Source organism: Dipodomys spectabilis, unplaced genomic scaffold (assembly GCF_019054845.1).
Source record: "Dipodomys spectabilis isolate Male_0828 unplaced genomic scaffold, ASM1905484v1 ptg000266l, whole genome shotgun sequence".
NCBI lineage: Eukaryota > Metazoa > Chordata > Mammalia > Rodentia > Heteromyidae > Dipodomys > Dipodomys spectabilis.
Window position 1 is genome coordinate 4,651,748 of NW_024870943.1, and position 15,906 is coordinate 4,667,653.

Consider the following 15,906-nt stretch of genomic DNA (forward strand, 5'->3'; position numbering starts at 1 on the left):
ATGTACCATTCCATCCATCGATCCATTCATCCATCTATTCATCCACCATCCATCATTCCTTCCTTCCATCCATCCTTGTATTCTCCTTCCATCCATCTTTCCATTCATCCATCCCTTTTCCATCTTCTTTCCTCCCTCCCTCCTTCCCTCCCTGCCTGCCTCTTCCCTACCTGCCTACTTCCTTCCTTCCTTCTTTCTTTCCTTCCTTCTTTCCTTCCTTTCTTGTACCCTTCTTCCAGCCATCTATCCTTTTTCCATCCACTGATCTGTTTTGTGATGTTCTCATTTCTTGCTCTACTATGAAGAATGTCAGCCAGGAAAAAGCTGGACTAAGCTGCAGTAACAAATATTTCCTCCCAGAATCAGTAGCCTGAATGCAGCAAAGATTTCTTCTTCTTGTGTTACATCATGGGTCAGCTTGGTGCCCAGGATTGTGGGACAGCTTCTGCCTGGACAGATAACAGTCCCTTTCACACTAGAGATATGGCAGTCACCTTCATTATCCAGAGCAGGTCCCCTCACTGCACAGGGACTACAATTGGGGAGGGGCTGTTGTCTGTGACTGGAGTCACAGGTATTGAGCAGGGGGTGGTTTTGGGACAGGGTCTGGAGCAGAGTTGTGACAGTTTATGCAGTCTAATCTGAAAATCAGATAACCCACTTTTAACCTCCCGACTCAGCAAAAAAGACAAAGAAAACCAAAACAGCAACAAAGGAAAAACTTCTTTTTCCATTTCCTGGAGTTCATTTTGTATATCATGTTTTTTTTTTGGGGGGGGGGGGGGTTCCGGTTGTGGGGTCTGAACTCTGGGCCTGGGCTCTGTCCCTCAGCTCTTCAGCTCAAGGCTAGCGCTTTACCACTTGAGCCACAGAGTCACTTTGGTTTTTTTTCTTTTTGCTTATGTGGTGCTGAGGAATCGAACCCAGGGCCTCATACATGCAAGGCAAGCACTCTACCACTGAGCCACTTTCCCAGCCCCTGTACCGATGTTTTTGCATGTGGACGCCCCAGGCCCTCAGAACGGAGAGAAATAAAGTCTATTTCAACCATTCCATCTAGTTTTTTCTTTTCTGTTACAACAGACAGACTATAACAGGCAGTGTCCCAGATGCCAGCAAAGGTTTCACATTGAGTAACTGATTAGGCAGATGATTTCATTTCACATTTGCCTCAACTGTCCAGGTGTTTCTCTGTAGGGTATGGGGCCAAACGTTCTCATTTTTGTCTTTCAGAGAAAGTGAACATTTTGTTTGTTTGTTTTGTTGGTCATGGGGCCTGAACTCTGGGCCTGGGCGCTGTCCCTCAGCTCTTCAGCTCAAGGCTAGCACTCTACCACTTGAGCCACAGGGCCAAGTCTGGCTTTTCTGCTTATGTGGCACTGAGGAATCAAACTCAGGGCCTCATTCCTGCAAGGCAATCGCTCCACCACTCATCTATCTACCCTTCCCAGCCTGCAAGTGAACTTTTAATGACTTTGCAGATGCTGAAGTTTACTTTCTGACACAGGTCCCTCGGGACAACACTGGCCCTCTGAGAGCCTTGGCACCATCACTTAGTAATATAAATGTGTTGATGAGCAGATTCAGGTCTGAGAGGGTTGCGCTGCTGCTTTGGGCTCGTGGAAATGACATCCCATAAGCCCCGAGGTGTCCTGGAACAATGTGATGGGTGAGCCTCCATGGGGAGGCCAATCCAAGCCACTCACAATCCCCATATACAGTGGTGGCCGGTCCGATCAGCCCTTTCAAGGAGGCTGACTTCCTGGAGGAAGAACTCTGTGTCCCCTAATCCCCAGCCTTTATGGTGAGGTGGGAAGGACCGCCCGTGATCCCCCTGCTCTCAGCCTGTGCTTCTGAAAATTTGTTTCTCAGTTTTCCTTCCATTATATACTTATATTTACATATGTTTATATTTACATATATTTACATACATTATACATTTACATTTATATTTACATAATGATGCTTCCCTTCCTGCCTCCCCCCCTTTTTTATTTACTCTTTGACACAGTAGTTTGCCTCACAGCCTGTGCTGGCCTCCAGATTCCTGATCTTCTCACCTCAGCCTCCAGTTGGTGGGATTACAGGTGAGTCTGGGATTACAGGTGAGTGCTACCACACTCAGTTTCTTTGATGTTTGTCAGTATTGGTTTTTCCTTCTGCACCTGTTTGCAGTTTGAGTGTTTTTCCATCTCTTTTTTGCAACACTGTATCTCTCTCAGCCTCAGGTATTGCTCTCATCTTGCAGTCATCTTCATTTTATTTGTGAAAAGTCATCATTTTGATAATTTTTGGCTTTGTTATTAGTAACAAATGTAATAATAACCCATGGGAACCCAATACCTTTTTTAATCTCCAGTGTCATTCTAGTAATCTCCCCCGTTTATTCTCAGTCCAGTAATTACTGCTTATTTGCATTTGGTAGAATTTAATGGTGTTTGATTTTTTTTATCACTTCCAGTTTCTGTGTTTGTTACATTCTTCTCATTTTTTTCCCTAGTCCTGGAGCTTGTATTCAGTGCCTGAGTACACTGTCCCTCAGCTTTCTTTCTTTTCTTTTCTTTCTTTCTTTCTTTTTTTTCAAATTCAAGACTGAGAACTCTATCACTTGAGCCACAGCACCACATCCAGATTTTTGTTAGTTAATAGGAGATAAGAGTCTCACAGACTTTCCTGCCCTACCTGGCTTGGAACTTTAATCCTCAAATCCTTTGATTTTAGAGCCTCAGATGATGATGATGATGATGATGATGATGATGATGATGATGATGATGATGATGATGATTTTTGCCAATCCTGTGGACTGAACTCAGGGCCTGGGCACTGCCCCTGAGCTTCTTTCTTTCCTTCTTTCTTTCCTTCTTTCTTCCTTTCTTCCTTCCTTCCTTTCTTTCTTTCTTTCTTTCTTTCTTTCTTTCTTTCTTTCTTTCTTTCTTTCTTTCTTTCTTTCTTTCTTTCTTGCTTTCTTGCTTTCTTGCTTTCTTTCTTTCTTGCTTTCTTTTTTCTCAAAGCTAGCACTCTACCACTTGAGCCACAGCACCACTTCAATCCTTTTCTGTGTATGTGGTACTGAGGAATCGAACCAGGACTTCATGCATGCTAGGCAAGCACTCTACCACTGAGCCACCTTGCCAGCCCCAATCAGAAGCTCAGATTTTTGATTGGCTGAGATTACAGGCATGAGCCACTGGCACCTGACTGCATGGTGGGATATTAAGGAGTGATTTTTACTTCTCTTTTCTTCCTGTCTGTAGCTCCACAGCACATTGTGAGAACTATGTTTGTTTCCCTTCAAGGCACAACCAGGTTGGGAAAGGCAAAAAGTGGCAGGAGCCACATCTTTGTATGATAGGAGACTCCCTCCCCCCCCAATGGGTCCGGTCGTGGGGCCTGAACTCTTGGCCTGGGCACTGTACTTCAGCTCTTTAGCTCAAGGCTAGTGCTCTACCACTTGAGCCACAGCACCACTTCTGGCTCTTTTCTTTTTGCTTATATGGTGCTGAGGAATCGAACCCAGGGCCTCAGGAATGCAAGGCAAGCGCTCTACCACTGAGCCACCTTCCCAGCCCCCCCCCTTTTAAAGATGTCTGTCTTAGAAGAATTGTAACCTGCTGTCAAAAGTAAGAATTAAAAGTCTGCTCACTACATGTCTGTGCATTTTCACACCCTGTAGAAAAGGCAAGCAGTAGGAAGACATTGGCTTAGAAAGAAAATGCTACCAAACCCTCTGGCAAGAAATGCAAATCAAAGAAAGTGCACAAAGGCACAATGCCTGTGTGCCTCTGATCATAAAAAAATAACCATTATTGAAATGAACTCCAGGAAATGGAAACAAGAGGTCTCTCCTTCTTTGTTGTTGTTTTTTTCTTTTATCTTTTCTTTCTTTCTTTCTTTCTTTTTTTGGGTCCAGTTGTGGGGCCTGAACTCTGGGCCTGGGCGCTGTCCCTCAGCTCTTCAGCTCAAGGCTAGTGCTCTACCACTTGAGCCACAGTGCCACTTCTGGCTTTCTTCTTATGTGGAGCTGAGGAATTGAACACAGGGCTTCATGCATGCAAGGCAAGCGTTCTACCACTGAGCTACCTTCCCAGTCCCTGGTTTTGTTTTGTTTTCTCTTTCTCTTGTTTGTTTTTATCTGTCTTTGGGTGGGCATCAAAGGGCATGGAAGGGGCGGGAATGGTACTCACTGGACACTATGTGGAAAATGAATGCTACAACCTTTTGGTTTGGGACTGGAGGGAAAAACTGGGAGAGAGTGAGGGAAAGGGTGGCCTTGTCCAAGAAGAAACGTATTCTTTACCTAACATGTAACTAGAAACCCCACTGCATAACACCTTTATAATTACACTATATTTTATTTATTTTTATCATTTATTTACTCATTTATTTATGCTGTCAGTATAGGGCTTGAACTCAGGGCCTGGTCACTGTCCCCGAACTCTGTCACTCAAGGCTAGCACTCTACCACTTTGCGCCACAGCGCCACTTCTGGTTTTCTGGGGGTTAATTGGTGATAAGAGTCTCACAGACTTTCCTGCCCTGGGTAGCTTTGAACTGTGGTCCTCAGATCTCAGGCTCTTCAGTAGGTAGGATTACAGGCATGAGCCACATATGCCTGGATTTTTTAAAAAAGAAAACACATAGATCTCTCTCATCTGGGCCAAATACATTCTCGATAATATATTCTCTTTTTTTTTTTTTTGGTTGTGGGGACTGAAATCTGGGCCTGGGTGCTGTCCCTCAGCTCTTCAGCTGTAGACCATTGCTCTACCACTTGAGCCTCAGCCCCACTTCTGGCTTTTTCTGCTTATGTGGTGCTGAGGAACTGAACCCAGGGCCTCATGCATGCAAGGCAAGCGCACTACCACAGAGCCACCTTCCCAGCGCCATGGATAATATATTCTGTTGTAGGGTATTTTCACTTCTGTCATCTCTATGTCCACACTTGAGGTTTCTGTGGCATCCTAGCGTGACTCAGTGAAACACAGTGGAACCCTGGAGGTCTTCCCCCTCCCTCCATTGCCAATCATCATATGGACTCGAACATGAGAATTTCACAGTATCTGGCAGGTGCTGGTGGCTCACACCTGTCATCCCAGCTACTCAGGAAGCTGAGGTGTGAGGATTGTGGTTCAAAGTCATCTCTGGGCAGGAACATCCATGAGACTCTTATTTCCAATAAACCACAGAAAATTGGAAGTGGCGCTGTGGCTCAGAGTAGTAGAGTGCTATCCCTGAATAAAAGAGCTCAGGGATAGCACCCAGGACCTGAGTTCAAGCCTCACCACTGACAAAACAAAAGCTGAAAATGAGCCATAGATCATATGGTAGAGCTCTGGGCTTGTGCAAAAAAGTCCAAGACCAGCCCCCTATGCCTTGAGTTCAAGCCCTAATAAGGGTATCCCCCAAAAAAGACTATATATATATATGGTCAATAATAGGGCTTGAACTCTAGGCCTGGGCACTGTCCCTGGGCTCTTCAGTACTCTAGCACTTGAGCCACAGTGCCACTTCTGGCTTTTTCTGCATATGTGGTACTGAGGAATCGAACCTGAGGCTTCATGCATGCTAGGCAAGCACTCTACCACTAAGCCACCTTCCCAGTCTATAGTTTTTTTTCCCTATGTTTTATCAGCAGCAGGAGGGGGGAGGTCATCCAATGAATACATCTGAACCTCATCAGGATCATGTTTCCGCATGACCCCATCTTGGTGCTCTTCCTCCTCTTGGAGCTTTTCCTTGGCTTCCTGGGGAACTCGTTGCTCTTCTTGTGTTGTGTGCACAGCTGCCTGCACCGGCCAGCCCTGAGGAAACCTCTGGACCTCATCCTGGCACATCTGGCGCTGACCAACGCCTTGTGCGCCGTATTCAGGCTGATCCCGGAACTCCTGCCCCTCTTGGGTGTCAGGGGGGACCCGGTCCTTTTTTTTTTTTCTGTCTGACCTGGGCTGCAGGGCGCTGCTCTACGCCTACAGTGTCACCCGCGACTTGAACATCTGTACACTGTCACTTCTCACGGCCTTCCAGGCCACCACCCTCCCACCCGGCCACCTCATGTGGGACTGGCTGCAATGCAAGGCTCCCTCCTTCATCTTGCCCACTTGCCTCTCCTTCTGGATCTTCAACTTGCTCCTTTACCTCCTTGTCCTGAACCGTGGCCCCAGGCCAGGCAATTATTCAGGCCCTACAGCTTCTTTCCCCTGGGCGCCCTGTGAAAGCGGCCAGCTGCGTTACCACACCTCCAAGACGCTCTTGTCTGTCCTGATCCTGCAAGATGCCCTCTGTGTGGGCCTCACGTTTGCCGCCAGCCTCTACATGGTGACATTCCTCTACACGCATCCCCACACAGCCCGGCGCCTGTGCAGCCCCGCCCAGGTCTCCCCATTGCAACGTGAGATCAAAGCCACCCACAGCGTCCTCACACTGGTAGCCTTCTTTGGAGGCGCATTTGGCTTGAACAGCTTTGTCACTTTTTGCTCTTTTTATAGACCGCAGGTAAACCCAGCCTTTGAGAAGATGAGCAGGATCCTGTCATCCTGCTATCTGGCCATCTGTCCTTTTGTCCTGATGAGGCACAGGAGAGTGATTTCCAAATTCATTGCTTCAATTTCAAAGATGAGAATTTCCTTGACGCATAGTAGATGCCGCTGCTGATGGGTCACCCCTGAGAACTGCTGTTGGCCACATTAAAGGGGTGTATGTGAGCTTTTGGGTTTTTCACTAGGGATGAAGTGATTCATGCTGTTGTTGTTGTAGTACCTGCGTGTGTATGTGTGTGTGTGTGTGTGTGTGTGTGTGTGTGTGCGTGTGTACCCTAGGGCTGGAACTCAAGGCCTGGTGCTGTCCCTGAGCTTTTGTGCTCCAGGCTGGTGGTGCTGAACCACTTGAGCCACAGTGACACTTCCTGCTTTTTTAGTAGTTTATTGGGGATGAGGGTCTCTCAGACTTTTCTGCCCAGCCTGGCTTTGGATGGTGATCCTCACATCTTAGCCTCTGGTGCAGCTAGGATTACAGGCATGAGTCACAGGAGCCTGGCTGTTTGTATAACTTTTATTCATTGCCTTTGACAAATTGCTCGAATTTCTAATATTATATGGAAGAAGTGAGTGGAAAAGGGACAGAATTTCATGCTCGTAATCGGGGGAAAAACTTTCAGTTGCAGCCTCCATAGTGATGGTCATAAATAGCATTTATGTGGATGTGTTCTCATTATATGAATAATATATATAAATATATATAATATTTGGCTTTTCTTTTTTTCTCAAGAAGAGGTGTTGGATTTAATAAAAGTTTATTTTGGCACTGATTAAATTGCCAAGTGAATCCAGTTATTTGTGTGTGTGATTTTATTTCCAGCTATGTGATCTTTTTTTCTGTTTGTGAAACAGCATTTTAACTCCTTGGAATGGAATCAGCTTGGTGACTGATGTTAGGGAGTAAACTGAGTCAGGAAGCTGAAAGGAAAGAGAAATCTCAAATTGCATTCATCAAGGAGTGTTGCTAATCACAACCCGAAGCAGTGGGACAGGAGACCAGAAAGTACAGGGACAGTTATAGAGAAAAGAAGAAATTCAGAGGGGACCAGGGGTCCCAAGGCTCACCAGCACTTGGGCCTTGAGTTTCCCACAGGCTGACATGTTCATTTGAGTTCACACAGGGAAAGTTACCATGGATACATGCAAACAGAAAACATTTACACTAACATCACAACCAGAGCCAAAACAGAATTTGTGAGCTTCACAGGGTCTCTTCTTGCCTTGCAAAAGGAGAATGCAACTCAGGGAAAGTCCAGACATGTAGTCCACCAGAACTAGACTCTAAGCTTAAGCTGGGGCTTGAACTCAGGGCCTGGGTACTGTCCCTGAGCTTCTTTTGCTCAAGGCTAGTGCTCTACCACTTGAGCCAGAGTGCACTTCTGGCCTTTTCTGTGTATGTGGTACTGAGGAATCAAACCCAGGGCTTCATGCATGCTAGGCAAGGATTCTAATACTAAGCCCCTTTCCCAGCCAGTATAGAGCCTTAAAAACAGGAAATAGCAATGGAAATACACTTCCAATTAGGCCCATTGTGCAGTGGTGGGATTCTAGGCTCGCAGTGCATCAGCCAATGAACAAGCGTGTCACATACCAAGTTGGAGTCCTGGTCTCTGAGCAAAAACAGGAAAAAGAACTAACCAATGTGCAACAGCCTCTAAAGTAGAGAAGTAGGCCCCATCTCATAGAACACTCTCCAGAAAGTCTCATGGTTACAGCTGTATACCCAGAGCCATAGTCTCTCCCCAGTGCTATCCAATTTGTTGCCTGAATCCTGAACGCTGATGTTCTCCATTGTGTCCCAGTGCCATGCTGCTTGTCACAGTGTAGTATCATGGAGGCTGTAGGATCTAAATACAGGTGTCATGGCCTATATCTTGCTTTGTCCTTTGCTGTATCCTTTCTCACTGGCTGCATCCTGCTTTGTATTGGCTGTATCCTATTCCCTCATTGGCTGTCTACTGACTTGTCATTGACTAGATCCTGCTTCTTCATTGGCTGACAAGTGTTCATAGGATGATTTAATAAAATTTCTTTTAACAAACAGCACTGTTAGTAGAAATAGAATGTAAGAGTAGAATGAAATATCTAGCCACTGTCTTCATAAAAATAGAAAGAAGTTGTTAATTTTAATAATGTACAGAAAATACTTTTATTTTTGTTGTCAGTAATGGGGCTTGAACTCTGAGCCTGGGCATTGTCTCTCAGCTCTTCAGCTTCAGGCGAGCACGGTACCACTTGAGCCATATCACCACTTCGGGCTTTTTCTGCTTATGTTGTACTGAGCAATTGAACTAAGGGCCTCATGCGTGCAAGGCAAGCACTCTACCACTGAGCCACCTTTCCAGACCAGAAAATACATTCTTTATCCCAAGAACTATATTTTAAGCAACAAAACTCCAAAAAACTTTGATGGAAGCACACTTTTACACACACACACACACACACACACACACACACACACACACAGAAAGGCACATTCAGTAAGACTTCAAAACGTCAATGTTTTAAAATTGCAGCATATCTGAATTTGAGGAACTTGTCTAGTGCTCAATCCACACAGCTCCACTCTAGGTCCTTTGGTGGTCAATTAGATATTCTACTCTCATGGACGTTCCTGCCTGCGCTAGCTTTGAACCTGTATCCTCAGATGTTAGCATCCTGAATAGTAGAATGATAGGCCTGAGACACTGGCTCCAGGCCTCTGTGGTGTTTCTATCATCCAACAAACAGCAAGGATGAGGTGAGCAGAGTTGGATCACCACCATGGTCTGGTCTTCACTTTCTCTTACAATGGATCACTCTTGGTATAACATGAGTGAGTGATCCATCTTAAAATCATTCTGTTATTCTTCATGAGCAGGAACGGGCAGAAGGTGGGGTAGCTGAAGGACAATGTCACAAGCACACCCTTGGATTTGTTCAATTTCTCCAACGTGTACAAGGAATACACAGTCACGACGTTGTTGGAGCATTGGAAGAACACGAGGCAGCTGACCAGCAGCAGGATGGTGTGGGTGGCTGTGTTCTCGGGCGCTGTCTGGGAGGCAAGGCTGGGACTGTGGAGGTGCCGGGCTCTGCGGCGGTGTCGGTAGAGGAGTATCACCATATAGAGGCTGGGGGCCACCATGAGGACCAAGGACAGAGCATCTCGCAGAACAATGGAGCTGATAATGGGCGATGGGGTGTGCCTTTCAATGTTCACTTGACAGTAGGGATGAGAAAATCCCCGGCTCATGTCAGTGGAATTGCAATTGGATTCCACAGTTTTGATCATGTGGAAATAGATGACAGAATTCAAGATCCAGAAGGAGAGCAGAGAGGGGAGGATGCAGGCGGAGGATTGGCTTTTCAGCCAAGACCACTGGGGAGGCGTGCGGCTGATGGTGAGGGCCTGGAAGGCACTCAGGAAGGTGGTAGTGCAGGCAGACAGTCCCCGCGTGACCCTGAACAGGAACATCACCGCCTTACACATGGCATCATCCCAGAAACACCGGACTCCATACGAGGAGACGATGAAGGGCATGGACTCAAAAATGATGGTCAAGGCATTGACCAGGGTCAGGTGCATGAAAATTATGGCAATGGGCTTCCGGAGTCGGGGTTTGCACACGGAGCTGTATGCATACAGCAGGAAGAGGACACAGTTCCCCAGGATGCCCAGACATACCTTAGACACAAAGAGGAGCCTGAAAACTGTTTCGCCTGCGGTGGCTGTCATGATGTGTGTGTGTGTGTGTATGTGTGTGTGTGTGTGTGTGTGTGTGTGTGTGTGTGTGTGTATGTGTGTGTGAGAGAGAGTGTGTTTGTGTGTATGTCTGTGTTGCTGAGAATCAAAGCAAGAGTGCTGCCCAGCCAGGAAGGTGGGAAAGTTCTAGACAACACTGTGAGTCCTGCAGGCGGGAATCTTCATGGTGCTCCACTTCTTGATCAGGTAAGCCAGGCTTAGAATGAATGCTCAAAGATAGAGTGTTAAAAAATGATTTAAAAATAGTTTCTGGGTCTGGGTAGGTGGCTCAGTGGTAGAGTGCTTGCCTTGCATGCATGAGGCCCTGTGTTCAATTCCTCAGTACCACATAAGCAAAAAGAAAAAAGCCGGAAGTGGCACTGTGGCTCAAGTGGTAGAGTGCTAGCCTTGAGCTGAAGGGCTGAGGGACAGCGCCCAGGCCCTGAGTTCATGCCCCAGGACTGGATCCCCCCCCAAAAAACAGATTCTTTTTTGGGGGGTGGGTCATACCGCTTATGATTTGGAAACTCAGGGCCCGGGTACTGTTCCTGAGCTTTTTTACTCAAAGCTGGTGCTATCTCAGTTGAACCACAGCTCCATTTCTGGCTTGTTGGTGGATCACTGGAGATCAGAGTCTCAAGGACTTCCCTTTCTGGCCTGACTTTGAACCTGGATCCTCAGATCTTTGCCTCCTGAGCAGTTGGGATTACAGGCATGAGCCACCAGGGCCTGGCCCATACAATTGTTTTAAGTGGAATCTGGGAAAAATGTTCCATTTGCCAGTTCTGGAGGGTTGGAAGTGTTCTGACCTCGGTATTTTAGACATGAATGTGCTGTGACCTTTGAATCTGGGATGTAGGGCCTAGAAGGACCTGGGGAGACACATGTTAGAATCAGGAGGGAATTCAAGGGCACCACACTGGGCTGGGGTGTTAGGAAGGAAGATCACTGGCTGTCTCTTCCTGTGGTCCCTGGGGCTCCATCATGGTCGGCAGTGGATGGTACAAGGAGCGCCGGGAGCCCGTGCATCTGATTGGCTTCACTTTTTGTAAAATCTTCATTTTTTGAACACCTGTTGCACAAATAGCACATCCATGTAAAATCCCTGTGGATCTGGATGGCTACAACATCATTTTTTTTTTTTGGTTAGTCATGGGACTTGAACTCTGGGCTTGGGCACTGTCTCCATTCATCAGCTCAAGGCGAACACTCTACCACTTGAGCCACAGAGCCACTTTTGGTTTTCTGTGGTTCATTGGAGATGAAAATCTCATGGACTTTCCTGCCCGGATTGGCTTTGAATCTCAATCCTTAGATCTCAGCCTCTTGAATAGCAAGTATTACAGGCATGAGTCACGAGTACACAGTCAAATACGAAAATTTTCTTTTCTTTTCTTTTCTTTTGGGGGGGGTCTAGTCGTGGGGCCTGAACTCTGGGCTTGGGCACTGTCCCTCAGCTCTTCAGCTCAAGGCTAGCACTCTACCACTTGAGCCACTGCACCACTTCCGGATTTTTTCTTTTTGCTTATATGGTGCTGAGGAATCGAACCCAGGGCCTCAGGCTTGCAAGGCAAGCGCTCTACCACTGAGCCACCTTCCCAGCCCCAATATGACATTTTTCATGGTTTATAGAGATACTTGAAGGTAAATATATCCAATATTTTCTGTACATTTTTTTCTGTCAGTCGTGGAGCTTGAACTCAGGATCTGAGTGCTGTCCCTGAGCTCTTCAGCTTATGGCAAGTGCTCCACTGCTTGAGCCACAGCACCACTTCTGGTTTTGCAGTGGTTTCTTGGAGATAAGAGTCTCCCGGACTTTTCTGCCTAGGTTAGCTTTGAACCGTGTCCCTCAGATCTCAGCCTCCTGAGTAGCTGGGATTAGAGGCGTGAGCCAGCAGCGCCTGGCTTATTTTCTGTATGTTTGAGAGTTTTCCCCCTGTATCATTCTCATTCATTACTGTTCTTGTGTTTTCTCTCACATCACATAGAATCCTTTGTTCCTCAATAAACTTGCACTGAATTAAATTAGTATCCCATTTTTCCTGACCAACTCTGTAAGAATATTTTCACCCCATTCTCCTGAACAATCTCCTGTACAACAAAGTTTCACTCTGGCCCTCTTTACTACTGCATGGAAGTATTCTCACCATTTCCTGGCCAGAAGCAACAGCCAAATTGTTGAGCATGACAACTCTGTGTGTTGCCCTCCTCAGCATCCATTGTGCCTTCCAGAGACAGTTTAACTTTTATGAATTAGAATTCTTAGGAATTGTGATATTGTCTATGGTTCACAAATGTTTATCATATTCTCATATTGTTATCTTTCCTATGTAATCAGGATCTTTCCAGATTGTCTTTTTCTATGTGTGTTGGTCATGGGGCTTGATTCTGGGTCTGAGCATGGTCCCTGAAAATTTTTCCTCAAGACCAGTACTCTATGACTTGAGACACAGCTTTGTGTCTGGCTTTTTGGTGCATAAATGGAGATCAGTGTTTATGGACTTTCTTGCCCAGCCTGGCTTCCAACTGTCACCCTCAGATCTCAGTTTCCTGAGTAGTTAGGATTACAGGCATAAAACACACACACCAAAATTATCTTTTAACAAGTGCTTGCCTTTACTCTTTTGCTATCTCTAAACTTTTTATGTTATTTAGCATGACCTCTATAACTTTCTAGTGAAGTTTTTTATTTTATATTTTCCCTTCTTATTGGACAGAAGAGCAGTGTGAAGTGAGAGTATTAAATGCAGCTCCCTCACAAAGAACTGAATTGGGCTGCATATTTCCCATAAGGCTCTCTGTTCTGATTCTCATTCGATAACCCACTGGGAAATTTTAGGACTCATGTTACTAGGACCAACTGTTGCAATACATTATTTTACACAAAGACTTTAGTAATTAGCAGAAATAACGGGGAAAAAACGGAAAGATGGAAATGATATAAATAAGACTGATCAAGGCAGTTCATATACTTGACCAAAGTGCCGTGAGAAACCGCACACCCAGTCTTTCTTAAATGCCATCTTTCACCCAGTCAGAATAAAATTCCATTTTTTCTCTCTCAGACACTAATGAAGCCAATCCACTGCTCTGAGAAGCCACAAGGGTGCAGAGTTGTTTCAGATGAACAACATTTCCCAACACAATTATTTTGCTTTACAAATAGAATGAAAACTGCCCCCCACACTTGAAAGATAAAAATCTGCTGTGAAGGGCTGGGAAGGTGGCTCAGTGGTAGAGCGCTTGCCTTGCATGCATGAGGCTCTGGATTCGACTCCTCAGCACCACATAAGAAAAAAGAAAAAAGCTGGAAGTGGTGCTGTGGCTTAAGTTATAGAGCGCTAGCCTTGAGCTGAAGAGCTGCGGGACAACGCCCAGGCCAAGAGTTCAGGCCTCTCAACCAGATCCAAAAATAAAGGGAAAAAAAATCTGCTGTGAAAGCTTGCTACTATGAAGATGCACTATGAAATTTCTGCCACAGAAATCAAAGAGATGATTCAGACACAAAGATCAAGAGAACAGTGTCAGAAAGGCACCGCAACATTACAGTCTGGGTCCTGGGATGAGGACAAGGAGAGCAGACAGCCCTTATGGGAGAAAACACAAAACAAGTCAGCTCCTTGTGAACAAGCCCATGTTTCACACACCCACCTCTCAGTGTCCAATAGGATGGGGAAATGGTCAACATTAAAGTAGTAGCTGGAAAGCTAATTTAAGATGGGAATTTTAGAGATAGCAATAGAGAAAATGCAAGCCCTTATGGAAAGAAGATTTTGTGGCTCACCTGCTACTCAGGTGGCTCATATCTGAGGATCCCACTTCTAAGCCAGCTCAAGCAAGGAAAGTTTGTGAGATTTGTGTCTCCACAGAATCACCAAAAGCTGGAAGCGGAGCCAGAGCTCACATGGTACAGTGTTAGCTTTGAGCAAAAGTATTTAGTGACAGTGTCCTAGCCCCAGGACTGGCACATAATCACACACACACACACACACACACACACACACACACACACACACACACACACACACACACGATTTTGTGATTCCCCTTATAAATACATTTGAAAGTACTCGTAATATGCCTAGAAGATGGAACTTACCACGGGTGAGTTAGCAGTTGTGCAGGACTCGTCTGGAGGGAACTGAGCAGTGTTGTGCCACAGCGGCTGAGGTGTGCACACTCGAAAGAATAAAAAGCTAGCAAATACCTGAACAAAAAGGGTAGCATTGAGAGAAACAAGAAAGATGTGTATTCAACCGCAAACACAAGCGAGAGAAATGAAGACGGGCCAGTGATGCACACCTGCAATCCTAGTACTCAGGAGTCTGAGATGTGAGGATTGGGGAACAAAGCTAGCAAGAGCAGGAAAAGTCCAGGTGATGCTTATCTTTACAAAAAAATAAGTAAAGAAACCCCACAATTGGAGCTGTGGCTCAAGTAGTAGAGAACTAATCTTGATCAAAACAGCCAAAAAAAATAATCTGAGCACCAAGGGCTTGTCTTCAAGGCCTAACACTGGCACCAAAAAGAATAGGGGGAGAAGTGAATCTGCAAACCACAGCTCATCCTGGGATGGGCAGTGTTGGGCCTTCACCCCACCCCTGGCTCTGAACCAAGTTTGCAGAATCCTTCCTCTGGCTGTCTGGACACACAGAGTGTCTTTGGAAGCCTGGCTTGATTATGCATGCCCATATCATCAGAGGAGGACGGAGGAGTTCCCCAGGGTGTTTACTCACTTAACCTGATGCTGTCATTCTGACCCTGTTTATTTCTTGTCATCGTGATGGACCAGAGCAGTCAGGTGCCCTGTCCCACATGCACAGCATGTCTTCTGATGCAGGTCTGTCTGTGCTCCCAGTCCCAGCGGTGTCAAGAAAGTCAAATGAAGACGCTAAGAGCTCATTCAAAGTTACTTCTCACACCACTGGTAGGAAATAACCTGAGCACCACAGGGGAGAGTCCAGAGAGCACTGTGCCCTCCACTGGGAAGTACTGAGCCCCCAGCATTCATGGCTTGGCACTGAGCTCCATGGGGTCTCCGTCTTGGCTCACTGATTGATCACCCAAAGTTGGGATGTTGTGATCACAATGTGTCCTTCTTTGTATAAAATGGCGAGCAACACAGAAAGATAGAAAATGGGGGCTGGGAAGGTGGTTCAGTGGTAGAGCGCTTGCCTTGCATGCCTGAGGCCCTGGGTTCGATTCCTCAGCACCACATAAGCAAAAAGAAAAAAGCCAATAAGGATACAGGTGGACCCATTGTAGCAATGAGAAATATAAGTTGTTTGTTGAAAAAAAACTTTACAAATTTGGTGGGGGGGGGAGGATTGTGTGGGGGCAGGAGGAGGCAGGGAAGGGATGTTAAGTGTAAACAAAGGAGGAGGCTACAATGCTTGTTAGGAAATGTACTCATTGTCTTGCCCATGTAATTGTAACCCCTCTGTACAGTATGTTCACAATTTAAAAAAAAAAAAGAACTTCGGGAAAGGTAGGGAGGGAAGGGATGGTGGGGGAAAACAATGGAGGGATAACAATGCTTAATTGGAAGTGAACTCATTACCTTGCTCATTTAACTGTAACTCACTGTATAGTATCTTTACAATAACAAATTAAAAAAGAGAAATTAATCCTATTTGCAGATGCTATGCT

At 45.9% G+C, this 15,906-nt stretch overlaps 1 protein-coding gene across 1 annotated transcript; it reads right to left on the reverse strand.

Moving 5' to 3' along the window:
• Positions 1-6,536: 6,536 nt before the first annotated feature.
• Positions 6,537-10,251, reverse strand: LOC122125670 (vomeronasal type-1 receptor 90-like). Its single transcript, XM_042700210.1, has 3 exons — positions 9,323-10,251; positions 8,125-8,143; positions 6,537-6,671 (listed from the first exon to the last, which is right to left on the reverse strand). The coding sequence occupies exons 1-3, from the start codon at positions 10,249-10,251 to the stop codon at positions 6,537-6,539; spliced, it is 1,083 nt and encodes a 360-aa protein (XP_042556144.1).
• Positions 10,252-15,906: the final 5,655 nt, after the last annotated feature.

Excerpts from the sequence above, each read along its gene's own strand:
- LOC122125670 (XM_042700210.1), bottom strand. The coding sequence starts at position 10,251 with ATGACAGCCACCGCAGGCGAAACAGTTTTCAGGCTCCTCTTTGTGTCT.